The 21,796-nt window shown below is 44.6% G+C and overlaps 1 protein-coding gene across 2 annotated transcripts in view; it reads right to left on the reverse strand.

Annotated features, from left to right (window-relative positions):
* gphnb (gephyrin b) overlaps positions 1–20,368 on the reverse strand; it is a gene marked incomplete at its 5' end in the record, with an annotated part of 117,353 nt that extends 96,985 nt beyond the window's left edge. For both annotated transcript variants that reach the window (XM_080790502.1, XM_080790501.1), the window contains one exon: positions 20,305–20,368. In XM_080790502.1, the coding sequence (XP_080646628.1) occupies positions 20,305–20,368 (64 nt within the window). The remainder of the gene's footprint in view (positions 1–20,304) is intronic.
* Positions 20,369–21,796: the final 1,428 nt, after the last annotated feature.

Raw genomic sequence — 21,796 nt, forward strand, 5'->3', positions numbered from 1 at the left:
GAGGGAAGAGCATGGCTAATACAGAAGCTAATTGGAGTTGCGTGCGTAACTCCAGTGCAGGCGAGGCCCTATAGCAAGAGTGCCTAGCAACCGGAGCGCTTTCAAAAATGGAAGATAGTGCAGCATTCTTATATCAATATTAAGTATACCCGTCCTTAGCGTCAAGTTTATTCTAATAAAATAACAAAATTACCCCAATTCCCTCTCCTCTTGTGTCGCTAATGAAGTATAGACATTACCAGCTGCGATCAGTAAGTGTCTTACTCTGTTCCTCCCTATACTTTCACCAAGTGATGTCAGTGGGTTAGGGAGCTAGCGCTCTGCTACCAGACCGCGACGGAGGCGTACCGTCCCAAGCCAACTTGAGCCACGAGAGACACACACCACCGAGTGAGCTAAAGCCAGCGAGTTTCCACGTGGAACGTTGCGAAGTTCGCTTGAGCCGACACAGCGATGTCCGAGTTGCAACCCGATAGACACAGAATGGTAAATCCTCGTCCTTTTGTGTGGGTGTGGAATTAAGCGGATTGTAATGATATATAGTGCAGTACTTTCAGTGTTCATGATGACACAGAGCAGGGACACATGGCCTCTTTTTGCCACCAATAGCACAGACCTGTTTAAACTGTCATCAATGTCACAGAGTTTCACCAACCAATAGGAGTGGAGCAGAGGCGGGATCGGATGTCAATCTGTCAAACATTACGGAACGACTTAATGCTTAATGCTTTACACAGGCAGACAGGCACAAACGCTAGACTCTTACCGGACCCTATAGCAGGCACTGGTGGAAAGTAACACATTTTTTACTTTATTTGAGTATTTCCAATTGCCACTACTTACACACACTCACTTACTTATACTCTACTACATCTCAGAGGCAAATATTGTACTTTTACTCCATTACATTGATTTGTTTAAAATAGCCGATCTACAAGCTCACAGTGCTTTTGGTACTTTTGGTACACATTTTGACGCCAATACTTTTGTACTTTTACTCAAGTAAGTTTTTACTTGTAACAGAGTATTTCTACATTGGAGTATTTATATATTTGCCTAAGTAAAACATTTGAGTACTTTTCCCACCACTGATAGGATGAAAACCGGGCACTCCACTGTGTGCATGGAGAGAGAGAGAGAGAGAGAGAGAGAGAGAGAGAGAAAGAAAGAGAGAGACCATGGGGAGAGAGAGAGAGAGAGAGAGAGAGAGAGAGAGAGAGAGAGAGAGAGAGAGAGAGAGAGAGAGAGAAAGAGAGAGAAAGAAAGAAAGAAAGAAAGAGAGACCACGGGGAGAGAGAGAGAGACCACGGGGAGAGAGAGAGAGAGAGAGAGAGAGAGAGAGAGAGAAAGAAAGAAAGAAAGAAAGAGAGACCACGGGGAGAGAGAGAGAGAGAGAGAGAGAGAGAGAGAGAAAGAAAGAAAGAGAGAGACCATGGGGGAGAGAGAGAGAGAGAGAGAAAGAAAGAAAGAGAGAGAGAGACCACGGGGAGAGAGAGAGAGAGAGAGAGAGAGAGAGAGAGAGAAAGACCACGGGGGGGGGGGGGGGGGAGAGAGAGAGAGATTGTGCTGACCCTCAGTGCTCACCCCAGCTTCAGAGGCACGCCCCCCCCCCCCCCCCCCCCCCCCCTGTCAAGTCTCTCCATATGGATACATAAAACATGAGAAACAGCGGCCCAAAGCCAGGGCACTTAGTCAGCACCCTTTCACTATAGACCAACCCACCACCAGCACATAGAGTACACATACACACAAGAACGCACACACATTACGCACGCACACACATTACGCACACATACACAAAAAGGACATCGCCCTCACCACACACCAACCATCCTATAATATATATATATATATAGTCCTTCCACGTTTTTACAACAATCGATTCCCTCATTAGATTCCCTTGTCCAAAGGGAAGTGAAAAATGCAATATTCAAACTGGGAGAGTATCTGTGTCATTTTATATATATAATCATATGTTTTGCAGAAAACTCGTAGCATTTACAACATTGGTTTAAAAGAGTGGTTCTTCGTGCCACGCTGCAAGTTTGTACATCTGATCTGCTATTGTTGAACATTTTTGAAAGAATCAGATTCTTCTCTTCTGGGTGTCCTTGACATATTTGGGATATTGATTAATTAAATATTGCCTCCCGACAGACAGGTCAAGCATATGAACATATACCAAATCCAAATGCCATAAACGGACATCACCAAAAACCTTCAGAAAACACAAAACACACACACACACACACATGCCACGGCACACCACGCCATACATGCAATCACCAAAAACATCACCTAACCTTTAAAATCACACTGAGAAATGCACGTTTGTTCAAATGCAGCTCTCTTCCCCCTGTGCAAAATATGAACAACCCTAATGTCTCCATTCTGCAAGCATCTCAAATGCATCGGCCCCTTTTTGACCGATTTCGACCCGCTCTGGAATGGCTCTGCATGCACTCCGCTAAGTGGCCACCTGAACCTCCTCTTTTCATCCAAACTCCAGCGAGAGCGCCTGAGACTGCAGCAGCACCCTACCACCACCCACAGTTCTCTTATTGATGATTTATTAACACCGCCATGAATATTGAAAAGACACTTTCTAATGAATCCGCGGAGTGAAAACGTTGCAGAGACAATTTACAGTGCAGCGAAACACAGGGACCTTGGATTTGGCAGCTTCGCCACCCCCAACGCAACCTTTCCCATGCTTCCATTTCCCTGCCAACCTCATGACCATCTCTCTCTCTCTCTCTCTCTCTCTCTCTCTCTCTCTCTCTCTCTCTCGATGATCAATGGATTGGAGGGGTTTGATGATCTGCCACACCCCTCATGAATATTAATCACAAATCACCGGCTCTAAGTATAATGAGGCCTGTTTCTAATGACAACAGCGTGATGAATGCGTCTGCGTGTGGCTTGCATGGTATTATCATGTGGCCGGGAAGGAGTGTGTGTGTGTGTGTGTGTGTGTGTGTGTGTGTGTGTATTACTAGACTTGTGAGGGCCAAATGTCTTGACAAGCATGCAGCAGTAGAAATTGACATCGTGAGCACCATTAGTCTTGTTCTCACAAGATAAATGGCTGTTCTATGGTTTAAACAGATTTGGGGAGTTAGGAGGATCACATTAGGATTCTGGTTGGGCTTAGGGTTACAATTACACATTTAGAGGTTAGGTTTAGGGGTTAAATGCAGGGACGTCATTTGTAAATACCGTGACGCAGACCACCTTGGGGCCCAGGGTCATTTGGGACACACGGCCACCCACCCGTTCCGTCGGCAGGGAGGGGGGGTGGTCTCGTTACGTCGCCCCCTTACGCCACTGGTTGAATGGCACACCAAAGAATAGCCAATCTACGAACTCACGTCAATTTTCCGACTATTTTCAATGCCGTCCTAAAATGAATGTAGATGTCTCCTCACAAATAGCCTACTAATACAAACGTGTATGCATGTGTGCGTGCGTGCGTGCAGGTACCGTGGCACTTTCTCCATGCAGCACATGACATTTCACTGTTGAAGGGCCCACGGCATGTTATTGCACCCTGGCATTTCCAACATCTGTTTCCACACACATCCTTAATGTGTAAGTGTGTGCATATCTCTGGGCATATTACTGTGTAACATGTATATGCTATGCATGAGCGCAGCTATTTATCCAGGCATAGTTTTCCTCAGAAATGACATACAGTAGTAGAGCAAGCTTATAATAATAATATTAATCATCATCACCATCATCCACTGTATGATTTACAGAAATGGCATTACATTTGAGAGTGGATTGCATGCAGTCACTAACCTGACTCCGCCAGATGGTGGCAGTATTGAGTTCACAAGGCAGTAAAATATGAATCGGAAGTGGAGCCTCCTCCCCACTTCCGTTTCGTCGCGCAAATGTATTCTAATATAAAATCTAAATCATCTAAGCATATATAGCTTGCTGCTTGAATTAAATAATAACCTCTAAAGATATTTTAAAATATATTTTCGTGAGCGGAAATGGCAGCTTCCTTACTCGGATAGTTCCAGACTATAGCATACACGAGACATGAAATAGACTTGCAAACTTCTTTTTTTTTGCCTTTCCGTGCATGCCTCAATTGTCCAAAAAGTGATGCTAGCATTATGGATACTCAATGACCACCGAGGTCTTTGGGACTGGGGGCTGTTTCAACTTGCATCGGACATGTGTTCTTGTCGGCATGCATTGGGTCTTGTCACTTTTTGGATAAGTTAACAAAACGTTACGGTACAACGTTGTTTAATTAGACTAATCTTTGCCTTAACCCAGAGGTTAAATCTACTATGTCTACTAGTCTTGTAGAGAGAGATGTTTAATTTATTTTTCTTTCTTTTCAAAATCTGTAATTTATTTTTGAGTGGTGCAACCACTCCCTTACGGAGTTATGTGTTTGGGTGGCTGGCTGGCTGGGTGTGTGTCTGCCTGGCTGGCTGGGTATGAGCACGAAAACAGCATGGTTGTTTTTCACCACCTGTGCGCAACCTAACATAAACACAAACACACGCACATATTAACTGTATATATGATGATTTCGGGTGTGCCAGTACAGTACAGTACAGTACAGTACAGTACAGTACAGGGACCGGCACACGGTAACTCTGTCATTTCTCAACCGTTTTGGACGCGGGGCGGCTCGCCGGAACCGGGCCGGCACCCTGTGGGTCTGGAACTCCCCCCGGGAAACCCCACACGGAGTTGCACCACTCACTTCAAACGGGTGTGTTTTATTTCTGAACTATAAAAATGTTTCATATTCAAAATATCATCATGGAAAATCATGGCCATTTGAGTGTAAACAAAAATCACACCCGTGTGAGTGGTGCAACTCCCCTCTCCCCCCCTCCTCTCTCTCTCTCTCTCTCTCTCTCTCATTAGCAGGCAACAGTGCAACACTCTCTCTCTCTCTGTTTCTGGCACAGCAGCCAACAGCGTCTCTACTGGTACTCATACCACTGGTGCTCATTAACGTCACATACATACATATTACATACATAGGTGAACGTCACAGACATTGCTGTTCCTTGGAGTGGTTGCACCACTCAAATATCACACATGAAGTGAGGGGCGCTCTTATCATCATACATCATCTCATTATGAGATGATGTATGATTTGCGTCCTCACTTTTGCGTCCACTTTTGCGTCCTCACTTTTGTCCTCAATGTTTGTGTTTACAAACTTTTGTCTTCAATGTTTGTGTTTACACAACCAAAGATGGTTTGTGCCTATAGCGCCCCTCAAAAAAGACACACAAATTGGTGGTTATTTTTACTTATTAGTGAGTTCCGAGGTCTTCTGCCAGTATTATACAGTTAAGTTCCTGACAAACACACAAATATTGATTTACGAATGTGTGGGCAAAAGATGCCAGCAGCCAGAAGATTGTTGTGTAGCGTGCTGCTAATGCTACACGTTGTGTACTGTAGTACTGTACCTCTACTCCATTAGCAAGGCCAGGTACAATTCTCTTGTTAGAAGCTGAAGCACTCGTTATGCGCAATGCTATTGATTTCAATAGAAATGTGCTTACACCGACATCAATACAGCTGCACATTTTTGATCCTTCGCCTGTAAGAAGCAATCCCCCCCCCCCCACACACACACACCCCTTCAGCTCTCCCCTTTCCTCATCTCCTCACCCTCCCTCCTCCTCCTCCTCCTCCTCCTCCCCCCGCGCTGCTGATGCAGGGAAACCCAGGGCTGCACCAGAAGCTTGGAGAGACCACCAGCGCTATACGAGGACACAAATACACAATCCAGCAGTGAATCTCCTCAGAGTGGCTGAGGGGAGAATCCAGGCAGGGAATTGAAGGAGTGACGCTCGCAGCTCATTCATTTCACTTCATTCGATATGACCGACGGCGGGAGGGCCCCGCACGGAGGACCCCCCCCCCCTGAAATGGATGGGCATCGGGACGGCATTAGCCGAAAAGGCCTCCCGTATGCATCGGCTTTTAGGGCTTGTAGTGAAATGCATTCGTCGAGGCCCTAATCAGATCAGCTATTGATTGGTCTTCATAATGTGCTTCCCGCTCCGCTGTGATCTCTCACTTTGGAAGGAAAGGGAGGACATGGAGAGAAGAGAGAGAGGAGTGAGAGGAGGGACCAGGAGGGGCTGAGAGGGTGGGAGGTTGTAGGGCTGTTGGGCAATTAACCAAAAGAATATTCAAACTATAGGGCTGTCAAAATAACTAGAGTTAATTGAGTTAAACTGTGAAATTAATTAGATTACACAATTTTAACACAATTAATCCATGCTTGGATGACCTGCCCCATAATCCCATCCTCTGCACTATCTAGCTCTATCTGGATGGGGAAAAACAAAAGTCACTCTTTGCCATAAAAAGCAGCACAATTGACATAGGCGGCCACCTCAAATCACATCGACAACGGGATGAGAGACACCATCCTATCCACACTGGAATCACATCGACAACGGGATGAGAGACACCATCCTATCCACACTGGAATCACATCGACAACGGGATGAGAGACACCATCCTATCCACACTGGAATCACATGGACAACGGGATGAGAGACACCATCCTATCCACACTGGAATCACATCGACAACGGGATGAGAGACACCATCCTATCCACACTGGAATCACATCGACAACGGGGTGAGAGACACCATCCTATCCACACTGGAATCACATGGACAACGGGATGAGAGACACCATCCTCCACACTGGAATCACATCGACAACGGGATGAGAGACACCATCCTATCCACACTGGAATCACATCGACAACGGGATGAGAGACACCATCCTATCCACACTGGAATCACATCGACAACGGGATGAGAGACACCATCCTATCCACACTGGAATCACATCGACAACGGGATGAGAGACACCATCCTATCCACACTGGATTTGTTAAAGAACAAAACATATGCATGGAAAATGCATACCGGTATATGCACCTTCTGTCATTTATCTTTCCATTCCCACAACCATATACAGAAAAACAAGTGATATTTTTGACATAGTTCGAATGGTGATTAATCATGGTTGATTCATTTTTAAACTGTGATTAATTAAGATTTTTAATCAGTCCATTTGGTTCCTAACTATCATTTACCTGGGGACCCCCTGGAACTCCCTCAAGGACCCCTAGGGAACCCACTTTGGGAACCACTGCACTAAAATCTAAAATGACGATGACGCGGTTTAATGGGTTAATCTTAATTGTTCATTGTTTAATCTATATATCTAAAAGCAGGTGTTTTTTGTATCATTTTGTGAAATCTCTTGTATATCAACAAATCCACACAAAACAAATGTGAATAGATTCTTTTTTTAAACAATCAACTAAATCAAATAGTTAAGCAACACTTATGCCCTGTATTATATGTCGTACTTCATTGTACAATGGTGGCACCATTTTTTCGTTCATTAATCGCAATCAAGGCAAAAGTTAGAAATGGTGATATTGATTTGAAGTCATATCTCCCAGCTCTAGTTCAGGTTCGGCCGTGTTCAAGGTGAGGCTGGCAGAGTCGATGGCAGTTTTCCAATCAGAGGCGAGGGTCAGACTGTCGAGTGTGGCGGAATGGAGGGGGCGGGGGTGTTAATTTTCTGGTTAGCATATCAAACAGCACATCCACGACCCTAACCCCCGGTTCCAAACAAATACGTCTCCAGAGATACAGCTGTCAAGACGATCTTCGGCGCTGGAAACATGATCATATTGTGTGTGACACATTTTTCACTAAGTGGAAAGTTAATCCAAACTGTATCTCTGCAGTATTCAGGGAAAGAGGAGGAGGAGAAGGGAGGGTTTTGCCCCCACCCCATATGTACAAAAATGGCAGCCTCATCATCCACTGGTCTACCGCCTGCCCTCCCCGTGACCAGCCCCCATTCCCTGTCCACAAATCCCATTTCATGCCAGCCACGCTTGTGAAAAGGAAAAACAAAAGCCCGATCAGCACAGCTTCAGCTTTAGCACATTGTGTGGACAATTGTCGTGAAATCAGCGGAAACAAAAGCAAGGGTGGAACTAAATGCAGCGGCCCAAACCGATGCACCGCCACGCTATGCAATTGCAACGTTATGCTAATGCTATACGCGGCTGTAGCGCCTCGGCGGAAGAGAAACAACGCACAGCGAAGGTCGATGACAGAATCTTTGCAAGGTGCTTCATTGCCGTGTCAGTGGAGTTGATTAGGATTCACCTCAGTGCCGCACAACTGGGAAAAGACAAACGGCAGCTATTTCACCGCACAAGACCAGTCTTGTAAAACAACAATAACAACTTAAACTGTAAAATATTTTGTCGTATGACAAATAGCGAAAACAGCTGATCTACAGGTTTGTAGATCTGCTACTGTAATGCTGTTTTCAAATGGGAAGGATTGCTTGATTGCACTACAACCCGGGTTCATACTGCAAGACATGTCATTATCCTATATTGAGAAGGATGAAAATGTATCAAAGACACTCCTATCTCTTATGGATTAAAGTCATAACCAACATGTTCCAAATCATGCTTATGAGTGGGTGGCAGTGTGTGTGTGTGTGTGTGTGTGTGTGTGTGTGTGGCACCACTCAACTTCTGTTATTTCCCAAGGTGTAGGATTTCACTCTCTCTCACTCTCAGAAACACACAGTACACACACACACACACACACACACACACACACACACACACGGGGAGTGCCCCAGGCCCAGCTGTACTAATGAAGCCGACTGTAAGCAGCTATACCTTCATTACATTCAATCCTCTGGACAGTGTCAGCAATTACATTGCAGCTTCCCACTGTCAGCCTGGGCGCGTGCACACACATACACACGTATTACTATACTTGTGAGGACATAAAATGTTACAGCGGCAATCAAAAAAGAAAAAAGAATTGCCGATCTACAAGCTGGGAAATCACAGCAATTACATCCTCAACAAGCAATTCTGTCACTCATATACAGAAAGACGGGTTCCTTCACAACAAAAACTCAAGACAGAGGTCACGCACGCACGCACAGTCGCACACGCGCACACACACACACACACAGGATCCCCCTAATTTAACAACATGAACCCTAGCGTCCCTATTCTGGGAAATCTACACACACACACACACACACATGCACACACACACACAGGATCCTCCTAATTTAACAACATGAACCCTAGCGTACATATTCTTGGAAAAACACTATCTACTGTGATCTTGTAGATCTTCTCTTTTGGGCAAAGAGTTAAAGTAGAAAAAGTGCTCCTCGGAGCACAGGTGTACACCTGGTCAGGTAGGTTAGTGTGGCCTCCTGGTGGTGCTATAAAAGGCCATTGTGAAAAGGGTGCTATTTCTTCTCACGCCTTTGATGGCATTCACAGTCATGATTTGAGGCATTTTGTGTTCATGATTTCAGGCAATTTGTTCAATACTTTCGAAGCCAATGTTAGCCAATTATGGAATATGAAATACTGGACAGATCCATCCATCTTGATCACATGACTATAGAGATGGCGTCACCCAATTTGGGGTGCATACTAGGGCTGCACAATATATCGTTATCGTATCGATATCGAGGTATGAACATGCACAATATCAGTATCGCAAAAAGGCAACGGTATCGCGATATAGATATATCGTCGACATATCGATATATCGTCTATATCGACAATATATCGTCCACTTCTAAAGCCAGCCCTCTATTTTATATCGGAAAATAAAGCATCACTCATTTGTCCCTCTGTCCTGTTGTAGCCTGGCTCCAGCCCTGCATCGCTAGCCATGCCCATTAAGAAAATATGTTCTGGCGATTCAGGTCTGGAGTCTCCCGACGACGGTGTCAGCTAGGGCTGCACGATATATCGTCATCGTATCGATATCGAGATATCTGCCATATATATCGTGATATGAATTTTTGTCCATATCGTGCAGCCCTAGTGCATACGTTGGTTAGACATAACAGTCCTACTGTTCTACCAGACAAACCTAACCTGACTGCGCCAGATGGTGGCGGACTGGCGGTATGGATTCACAAGTTCACAACATAGCCTTAAAGGGAGGTACCACCGTGCCTCAAGCCAAAATCAAGGCTGGTAAGGAGAAAGCACTAGGACAGTTGAAGCCTGTTCTTTGATGTAGCTGAAGGTGTAAGGCAGGAAAGACAACGTTTCCATGTCATCACATCTTCGTCAGGTCATCAGCTCTTCATACTTATGGAGCCCTCAGACCAATTGCAGATCATCGCGATGCAACGCATTGTGAGTAGATTTTTCCGCGACAATCTTGTCCAACGATGCACAGGTAGTGCATTCATTTACGAAAAAAATATAAAAAGTTTAAATATGACGCTACGAAGATCTACAAGCTTCTCTCTCTCTCTCTGTAGTCTCTGTAATGTACAGTACATAATATGCTCCAACCGAGATTGGAGAACCACCTGTCATGCTCCCTGAGAAATTAAAGATTTAAAACGGCAACATTATCCATTCAGCCACGTCAATCAAGTTGTCACACCTGTGTGTGTGTGTGTGTGTGCACGTGCATGTGTGTGTGTGTGTGTGTGCATATCTGCATCTGTGGCTGAGTGGGGGGTTATTAACATTTGATTTCCTGATGCCATGATCTGAGTGCATTTGGCGGTAGCAGGGTGGCGGCGAGACACAGGAAAAAGCATGATGATGAATAATAGAGGAAGAATGGAGGAACACCTTGACCACACACGGTGGGCTGCATGGGGTCAGCCATCAAACGCACCTCGTTAGGGAGAAGCTGCCTTCCTCCATTATTCACACTTACATGCTCCCCTCCTACCGCTCTGTCGGAGAGAGAGATGGAGAGAGGCGAGCACAGATAGACAGGAAAAGGTAAAAGGGGAAAAAAAGAAGGGAGAGGTGAGGAGAAAGGGACAAAAATAGCCAGCGAGAAAAAAGGGTAGATGGGATGAAATAAAAATGTGAGATGCAAGAGAAAAGTGGCGGTGGCTGGGGAAAGGGGGACACGCGTCTGCAGTCTGATCCCAGCAAGACAGAAATCCTCCGGTGGCGTTCAGGACTAGGATCACAGCCCATATGGGGATGATCTTTATATGTCATTTCCAGGATGTCTTATACCAGTTGAGATAATAGCTTATTCTGAGCCAGATAGTTATAAATTATGACACAAGTTGATCTGGCCTCGATCGTACACTCTGACCCATCCAGGACCTTCGTCTTAGTGTGCAGAATTTATGTTGGTTGAAATCAGGTGATATTCTGGGCCAGATCTGCCCAAAGTCTTGATCTGGCCCCAATCAAGATGTCACCAATTCGTTCAGGTGCTGCCCGTGCTTGCTGGGTTACTCTGGTACCACCCCAACATGATTTTAACTGCCATTGATAAGGAAGTGATTAGAGAAATTAGTGTAAATATAAATGAGAGCTCATGGCAAAGACTGATTAAATTACTGTCAATATTCTACATTATGCATGCAATCAGGAGCTCCTCCTCAATGGCTACTGTAAACACTGTAGGCAAGGCTAAGTGTTTCACTCAAGGTAAAAATTCAACCAAGTAGACTGATCATAATGAACTGTTTTTGGATTAATAGTTGCTACTTTATCCCTGAAAAAAGATAATTCAATCTGGCATCACCTGAACATCTGTCAGCCCCAGTATAAATACTGTATAGATCAAATTGTTTCTATTCTATTCGATATCCAAATTGAACCTAATAGCTTAATTGTTTAATTGGGCTTTTCCAGATAATATGGTATAAGGTTAACATACAGTAAACAGCATAACTTACATTGTTAATATCCCAACTGTGAATTATGAAACGTGCTTTTTATATGAATGTGTGCAGATAGTTGAACATTCTGCAGTGGGAACTCTTGGTGGAAGTAACAAGTCATCCGTGTAACACTATTAAATGTGCAATTTAAAACAATAAAATAAGTAGGCCAGAATCCCAAGTCCTTTTTGTGCATTCATTCATACTGTCAACATCAGCACGTTTTTCACATCCACGCCCCCACTCTCTCTTTGGCAAACAAAAAATAAATGTCAAAATGCTGAAGAAAAAAAACTGTGATGTTGTGAACAGAGTGATGTTGACACAAATTAGCTTTCGCTTGCCTTTTCTTTCAGAGCCCAGAGAGGCAGAAAAACTGCTGCACTACAGGGACAATCTGAGCCCAGTGGTGGAAGAAGTACTCAACTGGTTTGAGTATCAATATCGCATTATAGAAATACTCTGTTACAAGTAAACGTCATACAAGTAAAAGTATGTACCAAAATCAGAAAGTAGTCACTATGCAGAATGTCCCATTTCAACTTTTGTTGTAAAGAATCTGGAATTCTCATTGTCGATTATATTCTGAAACTGTCATACAAAAAATGCCAAACAAAAATAGCATAAAAAAAAAAAGAAAAGGCCAAAAATACATTTTGGCAAAACATACACTATAGTGTATGTTTTGTAATAATAAACCTACAAAATAACTAGTAACTAGTCTAGTCTACTAGATAATTGTAGTGGAGTAAAAGTATAATATTTGTCTCTGAGATGTAGTGGAGTAGAAGTACTGGAAGTATTGGAAATTGTAAATACTCAAGCAAAGTAAAGAATATCTCTTATTGTAGGCCTACTTAAGATTTTGTCCACAATTCCATGCTGTATTGATGTTGGTACCAAAGGAGATAACAGGCAAATGTTGATAAAAAATAACAATTCTTCTACAGTCTCTAATTCTCTAAATAATTGTGTAGACTTCTTGTAAATGAAGTAATGCAGAATTGCAGATGTCCATTTGGTTTAATTAATTGTACACTTTTACACAGAGTTTAAGATCTATAAGGGTCCATTTGTTTATAAACTCTCCATAATCTCTTTCTGGACCACCTGGAACGTCCTCTGGGACCACTGGTGGTCCTCGGACCACTGGTTGAAAACCACTGCTTTAGTGAATGTCCTTTCTTCCCCCGCCGTCTGAGACACACATCACGTCTCAGTCCTCCTCTCAACGGCTCCTACAATTCCTGTCAGTGCCCCTTAACCCATTCTGACCTGAGATCAGATTCATACGAGGTTTCCCACTGGACACACACTGGTTTGATTAACCCATTCTGACCTGAGATCAGATTCTAAAAAAATGTCAGTCGTTCTTCGATTTTTCAAAAATAGCAGACCTACAAGCTCGTGAGCTTGTAGATCTGCTATTTTTCAATAGCTAAAGCATAACATGATGCCAACACCAAAAGGGGTTCCCGTTCAGAATGGGTTAAGGCTGCCCCTGTACCGCCGTTGCCATCTGGCTCACAGAGCTCCATCGCTGCCCTCCGAGGCGGAGGCACGGGTTCCTAAACCTTTTTACTCAATTAGTGAGTTTTGGAGGATTTCTTTCTAAGTGATTCACTTTTAATTTGAAATGCATCAACGGTGGTCATCACACATTTGGCAGGTAAAGCAGTGTAACGTCGCCGTTGGGCAGAACACTCTTCATCTGCATACATTAACGCCCTGCGTGATCGTACTGTACAGCATCACTCAAAAGCACCAAGAGTAGCAGATCTACAAGCTCAAAGCACTGCACGAAGCGGCACGTTTTAAGCTTGTCGATCTGTGACTTTATCCATTTTGATATTTCAATCCTGAAAGGTAACCGGTTTGGGCATGCTGTATGAGGTTTCCACCCGACAGAGACCATATGAAAAGTCGTAACGAGCACACAAAATGTACAGTACTTTCAACTTCTTCCTTACAAAGTAAATGTTAAACTTTCCTTGCAAAAAAAGAGCTTAATACGGCAGAATTAGTTGGCAACCCTACTGCCTCACTGCGTCTTCACCAATTTAAGCTAACTTCCTTACAGTTAGGCTAGAATCGATGCAAGCGAGATGATGCGCTCTGAGTGACACATGAATGAGGTATACGTTTCAGATATCCATTACAACATGATCAAAACAGATGAATGAATGACGCCCCCAACCTCTCACTTCTCCTATTCGAAAATGGCCAATCTGAAAGCTCACAAAACGTTGCACGAAGTGAAGTTGCGAAGTGAAGTGAGGTGAGGTATAGCGAGTCGCCGTGCAGAGTGTTGCGAAGTGTGCTTCAGCAGACTCACTGCCGTTCGAGTTATGTCCCGATAGGAACAGAATCGTAACTCATATCCCCCATAGTCAACATGTGCTGTCGCGGGTACCCCCTTTCAGTCAAACGTTTGACGTTTAAACTTTGGTCAAATCCCACCACATGGGTCAAATAGAAAATAACATACAAAAATTGGTATTTTACCCCTTTAGGGACGGGGCCAATGCCTCCCTTGTTAAAAGGCCATCTTCCTGTGTTTTGCTTCTCCTCCTGATTATCATCTCAAATGAATCATAGGAAGAAAATTGGTAACAAACCACACTCTCTTACATCCAGTCTGGGAATGGCTTTCTATGGGTGTCCCTAGTGGAGTCTCTCTCTGGAGAGATGACAAGATCCTTCTACTCTTCATCATCCAAATACAGTGTGCATCTCTTTCTAACTCAGATCATAATTAAGAACTATGGGGGGGATTTCCATGGGCTATTGGGGGGGGGGGGTGAGGGAGGGAAGAGAGAGAGAGAGAGAGAGAGAGAGAGAGATGGGGGCACCTCCCCCACCTACACTACTCTGCGCTGAAAATAATTCCTTTGCAGTTTGCACTGCAGTGAAGACTTAATTCTCATTCTGTGTCCGTGTCCCTGATACTGTATAGTATATCTATCTTTAATATGGGATGGGTGTTTCTCAGAATCCCCACATAACTTTGCAAGGAAACACACCACTTCCAGACACACATGGAGAGGGGAGGCTACACACCCTGGTCTCACAGATTCACATAAAACCAGACACACATGGAGAGGAGAGGCTACAGATTCACATAAAACCATATACTGTATTTCTGGATCATCTGTGAGCCAAATTTAAATAGATGTTGTAGTTTACCACGCTGACCTTTTTCATATATATAATTATATCTTTTTTTCCATAACAAATTATTATAGATATGTTTTTTTACATGGTGCCAACAGGCATAAAGAACATCTGGTAGAGCTATACTAGCAAGTTAGCTGTGCCCTTCAAATACAGAGATACACAGCATGTATCTGTCCCAGATATTGCACTTATAATCTAGTCAGACTAGCCCCTGTGTCATTCTGAGAGAGACAGGGAGAAGCTTGCTCTCCAACTTGGCAGCCATACAAGCCACTCAGTGACAGATGACGGTCTCTCCTAATTCTGGTCAAGGCGTGCTGGCATGCTAGGCAGTCTCTCGCTGACTTGACTCCTGTTCCCTGCCTCAGCGCTAGCTAGTGAGGCTCTTTAGCGCCTGAGCTGTGAAGGTGAGCTTGGGACAAAGTCCAGATATTAAATTATGTGGAAAAGCAGATTAAAACGTTATTATCCCATTTGCACAAAGACACGTACACGGCATAGAGCACATAAAACTGCATGCATGTACAGTACACACATGACCCCCCCCCCCCCATACACACACACACACACACACACACACACACACACACACACACACACACACACACACACTCACTAACTGGTGTAATCTATTAAAGTTTGCATGAAATATATACGTCTACAGCACTGAAAATGACTACAAAAAAAGAACTAGCACACACATGAAACCGTGAGAAAGCCCACCAAAGGCTTTTTAGTAGGCTTCCTGCCCCCAAGAGGATAGCTCCCCCCCGGTACTTCACCCCATACGCAACAACAAAGAAATAACATACAAAAGAATGTGTTAAACATAGCCATCTACAAACACAGAACAAGTCGCATCACAATGTGTTCTAAAAGATTGTTGTTGTTTTCAAAAATGTGTGTGTGTGTGTGTGTGTGTGTGTGTGTGTGTGTGTGTGTGTGTGTGTGTGTGTGTGTGTGTGTGTGTGTGTGTGTGGGAGGGGGGGGACAAGGTCACTAGTAGATCGTAGATCAGCAATTTTTTTAGCAAAGATGTTTGGAGTAATCATAAAAAGAATGGTCCAGAGACAACTCAGGCCAAGTTTACTAAGTCTAGACTCTAGAGAGTTTAAGTGGTAACAGTCTTTAACTTATAACTATGTTATAAGTTAATAGCATGTATTTAGTCAATATAAAATATCAAAGATGTATTGGGTCAATGTGTGCTGAAATCAACAATATGAGAGTGATCTTAAATGTGGTTGTTTTGGCAAAGGCCGCCTGCTGTCCGTCCCTGTCTTTCTGACAGACATGCAAGTTTTGGCGAAACACACGCATCCATGGAGTGAAACCCGTATATTCACACATTTCTCCTGCTCTCGTTCCATTCCCCCCTGTGTGTGTGTGTGTGTGTGTGTGTGTGTGTGTGTGTGTGTGTGTGTGTGTGTGATATCATGGGAGGTATGCATACAGTATATCTATATTTGGGACTGAGGGTATTTGCTAAGCAGTGTTTTCCGAGCCAGAGCATAGTATTAGTGCACAAAAGACAAGAGCAAGGCAGAGTCACATGGATATCGTCTCTGTTGAGTGGAAACGTTGTATGTCCAAAACCCGTTACTTTTCATGGAAATGGAACGAAGATGATCGGAAATAGTGAAAATTATTGGCTATTGGCTATTTTCACTACTTTTGCGTGACACTCTTAATTATAATAATACGTGGGATTTATATATTGAAATATAGAGATATGATGTTTCTGCCCAACGACACAATTACACATACAGTTCACACACACACACACACACACGCACACACGCACACATGCACACATTCACACACACACACACACGCACACACACGCGCACACGTACAATTCCAAATGTGATGGAACCGATTCCGGTTCCTCAATGTTGGATCCGGTTCCTCCAGTTCCGGATCCCAACCGTGTGATTATGAATCCCACCACAGCTCTAGGATAGACCCGTCTGATTGGCTCCCGGGCAGGCATATAGTTTTGCTGAGGTTAGGGTTAGGCTTAAGGTTATGTTTAGGTTATAGTTTTGCGGTTAGGGTTAGGCATATAGTTGCAAAAACGAGTCGAGCGACTACTGGCCACAGCAGGGTTTGCCTAGAGCTGCGGTGGGATCCAAAATAACGCATCCGAACCCTATTAACAGATGACAATAATGCCGACGGAAATGTGTCCGTAAAGTCCAACTTTTCCAACATCAAGGATTCAGGAACACATACGTTTGTTAACCTCTAATGGTATGATGTTGAATAAATACATTCATAAATAAAACCATGCTTCAGTAAATAAATACCACTGAATGGTCCAATCTTAACAAATGCTATTCGGGCCAGCCCGGCACAAACACACGCACTTGCATGAACAAAACACACACAAGCATAGATATGCAAATTCTGAGAGACAAACACACACACACACACACACACACACAGAGTAGGCAGAGAAAGAATCAACCCACCACAGTAGGCTGAGCACAGCATGGTATGCTTTCATCCCCTGCTAACAAAGCTCACATTTGCAGTGTGACATCTTTGACAAGTGACAGTGTGTTCACCCCAATTATCCTATTTCACGTTTCCCGTCTCCCATCGCCACACAAATAAATAAACCATCCACTTTACTTACACATCAACCTGTACAGCCTTTTGAAATACGTTTTTTTTTTTTTTTGCGCCTGTCCTTCCTCCTCCTCCTCTGGGTTTCTGGTCCCCTAAACAGAGACGTCCCGTGGGCTCCGTCACCTGTCAGGGGGGTTTAATGTGATGGAGGAGGGTGACCCGAGGTCTCATCTCCTCCCCCGTGACTGAGTGAAAGAGTGGACAGCTGGCCTTTGACCCGTTCGGGAGAAGGTTGGGGGTGGACGGGGGGGGGGGGATGCGCGTAGTGACCCGGACTACATTAGCATTCTGCTCACGCAGGTTAGTGCAATGGCAGGCAGACTAATGGCATGGGGGGCTATGGATAACATGGGGGCTATAGATCCACCTTGGCCTATAGGCGTACCTATGGTATAGCCTGCCTTACAGGTACTGAAAATTACCTTAACTTGTTTGTTTTTAGAACCAACAAGACGTTAATGCATGTAGTACTTCATTGTACGTTGAATAGCAAAAATAGTAGATCTGGCATTTCTCAGATTGTAGATCTGCTAAGTTTTAAAAACAACTAGTCCATTTCTGACCATTTTCTCCTATAAGGACTTGACCAAAATAGGACGCCAGGTTGAAAGTTATGTTTGAGGCACAGGCAGCTGGTCTGCACAAATGTCAATAATCACTATATTGCTAAAAACAAGGCTGGGGAATTACTTTTCATCTTCCTCTCTCATTTTGACATCACACTGCACCCACGCCACTGCATATAGCCTGCCCTGTACACATAAATACATCACTCCATATAGCCTATACACACATAAATACATCAAAAAGACAAATAAGCTTGCCGGTCGTGTCTCTGTCTGTGCGTCTCAATATCAGCATATGTGTGCCTTTATATTGTCAACATTGCACAGCAAGATCAAACTGGCAATCTGTCACTACACTGGGGAGTTGGGGGATTTGAGTGACTAATGACACAGAGAAATTAACCCCTCTTACATGGCGTATATATACAGTCAGGTCCTCTGTGTTCATTCCATAGAACTCTGGGAATGTGCAAATGAAACCCCAAATGGACCGGGGGTCCATTTGGGGGTTTCATTTGCACACCCCCATGCAGAGCTATATAACACAGAGGAGTTTACAGTGTTAGAACGATGCATGCGGCCCTGCATGCTCGCTTGTTCGAAATGGGCGAAGCTCCTATCTGATGCTCTATTTATTACCGTTGTGGAACTGGCAGAAATACAGAAGGCAGGGGCAGTACCGCACTGATTTGTGACTGACGCTAGCTTTCAGCACCATGGACAGAGCTCTCTCTCTCCCTCGCTTGCTCCCTCTCTCTCTCTCATACAGCGTGAGGAGAGGAGGAGGAGGAGGGGGAGAGAGAGAAGGGGGGAGCGGGGTTTCCCTGGCAGATTTCACGAGGAGTCATTCCTCCATTGCTACACATTACCGCCTTCACACCGGAGATCTCCATAAAGAGGAATATCGCTGCATGAACTCACGAATAACACGGTTTTATCATGAAATATTGATTGGCCTATAGCTCTCTCCATTGCATATTTATTCCTATAGGCACCTCTGTAATTCAGCGGCATCGGTGACAGCTGGACAGCAAAGCCGCGATGCGTCCCACAGCCAGCCACCCCCCCCCCCCCCACACACACACACACACACACACACACACACACACACATTTGGGTTGCATAGCATTCTGCTTTCTTATCATGACAACACCGCCAAATTCATCCGTAATATTATGGGCGACGGTCAGAACAGGGAACATGACAAGGCAATCCACAAAAACCAGGCCGGGAGGAAATATATATATATATATATAGCGTATAGCCTCTCATCATCATCATACGCCTCTCTCCTCTGGCTCTTGCATTGCATTCAAGCGCAGAACGTTTCCAAATGTTACCAAGGCGGTCGTCATCTTCAAAGGATGCCTGCATTTAGTGGAATGTCACACACATCACACATACACCGAGGATTACTCTATAGGCTATATTTCATCCGCCAAGCCAAAACGAGCCGTGTCTCCATGTATGTCATATTAACTCATTGCTCAAATTTGTCACATACAACATATAGGCTACATATACGTACAGCCTGTCACCCCAATGCATTCACGCATTTCCATAATTAACTCAGACGTCCACCGTTCGCATACAGGCCATGGATAATACCGCTCATCAGCAACTGTCGTGAGCAACACTTCAAAATTGCTGTGGTCAGCTGAGTGTCAATAATGCAATCCATACCATGAGCATGTTTAGCGCCACACGCTCAGCTGTAATTTTCAGGTTTGACAAGCCTGATACGGGACATGAATTATTCAATACACATAACTGAGCTCCTCTCTGGGAAGACGGGGCTCGCAGAGAGAGAAAAAAAAGCCAAGGCAAGAAATCTAAATTAGCGGAGGACAAACGGATGCAACAATCAGAAAATTCCCTTTCGGTGGCATTAGAAGACGTTATGTAGCCCATATGAATTGTTGCCACCGGCGAGAAAGGAGGCTAAAAACCCCCAGAAGCAAGGCTTTAAATCAGCGTCGCCTTCAAGGCGCTGACAGGCAAGCAGCAGCAGAGCTGCACAAGCAGCGAGATGGAGAGGAGAGCCGCCACCACGCAAAACCCCACCGACATGTATGACGCCCGGGAGAGCGTCCAGAAGGACAACCGCTGGACATTCATGCGTGCATTGCCACGGCGAAACGTGCATCGGTCGACGGAATCGGCGCGTTTTACCTGTCAGGACTCCGACCCGGATTTGGTGGTCGTGGTTTGTTAAAATCATCCCGTCTGACGCCATGTTCAGCAGCGCTGTCGCCCGCACTGAGAACTCACGGCAGGGCCAAGAGCCGATCGCATCGAACTTCAGGGGGAGAGGGAGGGGACGAAGAGGAGGACGAAGAGGAGGAGGAGGGAAACGATACGGCAAGAGCCAGACAAGATAAGTAGAGAGCCGAGCGATCAGGACACCGACAGTCCGACACCGTGGATAGCGCGGCCGTGCGCGCGCAGCAGAATGCGGGGGCTGTTTAAACCAAACCGAACACACATCACTCAGCTGGCCGCCTGCCACGATAGTAGAGTGGATTCCAGATTAATTCTTAAGGAGACCACTATCGATTTCCCTGCGAAGACTTTCAGGGGGGGGGGCGGGGGGCGGGGTTGCGTTGGCCAGCCACGCCACTCAATTTTCTCACGTCATGCGTGTTTGATGCCGTATCCGCCAGCACACTTTGGAGATGAAAGGCCCCCTCTAGGTACAGGCGGACAGCAGCCCCAGAGATGTGTGTCTGTCTACTACATCTCCACGCAGAGGCTTAAGAGAAGATCACAGCCTGACCTGTAAAAATGCAACTACATCCTGAGGCAAAAAGCACCGCTTCTATTTATAGACTGGCTGCACGCTTCCATGGTGTATAATTCCCCTTGTTTATTCTCATGGTAAAAAACGCCCATCCTCCCACTTCTGTTGGGAATCTATCAATATACATAATTCATTAACACACACATACATGAGCACAGCAACAACATAACCATGGCAAAACAAAATGGGGCAGCTCTTCGGGCTTGACTGGCCACGTTTGCAGAAACATCACAAGATTCACAGATCATCTGAGATGACCAGCCGAGGAAATGGGGATTTTTACACAATTTCCACAGTGCAGAGCCAATAATCAAATATATAAAGGCCAGTGTAGTTTCCCCTCATCCTTCGGGTTCACAAGGAAGCAGAGGTTAATGTTATATCCACTTCAAGCAGGTCTTCAGAGTGCCTGTCTGCAGCATTATGCTCAATATTAATGGCTTTCTAACCTGGGTGTTTCTAATTATTTGGGGAAATGTGATTATGGGTGAACATGTTCAAATATAGCAAAAATAATTAAGCTCACAACGTGTCGCGATGAACCATGCACATGTGATCTTATTCTAATTTATATTGTCTATTTTAGAGCAACACGTACACATATATGACAACAAATAAAATAGGGCTTAAAACTGTGTTATAGGTTTTAGCGTTAGCCATTCAAAAACAGCCGATCTACAAACACAGCTTGTACATATGCTATTTTTGAGCATTTTGGAAACCTTGAAAGAACTACTGGTTTAGAAGGCATTCGTAGAATCGGGCAATCTGTCACTACACTGGGGAGTCGGGGGATTCGAGTGACTAATGGTACAGAGAAATTAACCCCTCTTACATAGTTTAAGAAATCACCTTTGTATCTCT

Source organism: Protomyctophum bolini (genome assembly GCF_963924005.1).
Source record: "Protomyctophum bolini genome assembly, chromosome: 19".
NCBI classification, from domain to species: Eukaryota; Metazoa; Chordata; class Actinopteri; order Myctophiformes; family Myctophidae; genus Protomyctophum; species Protomyctophum bolini.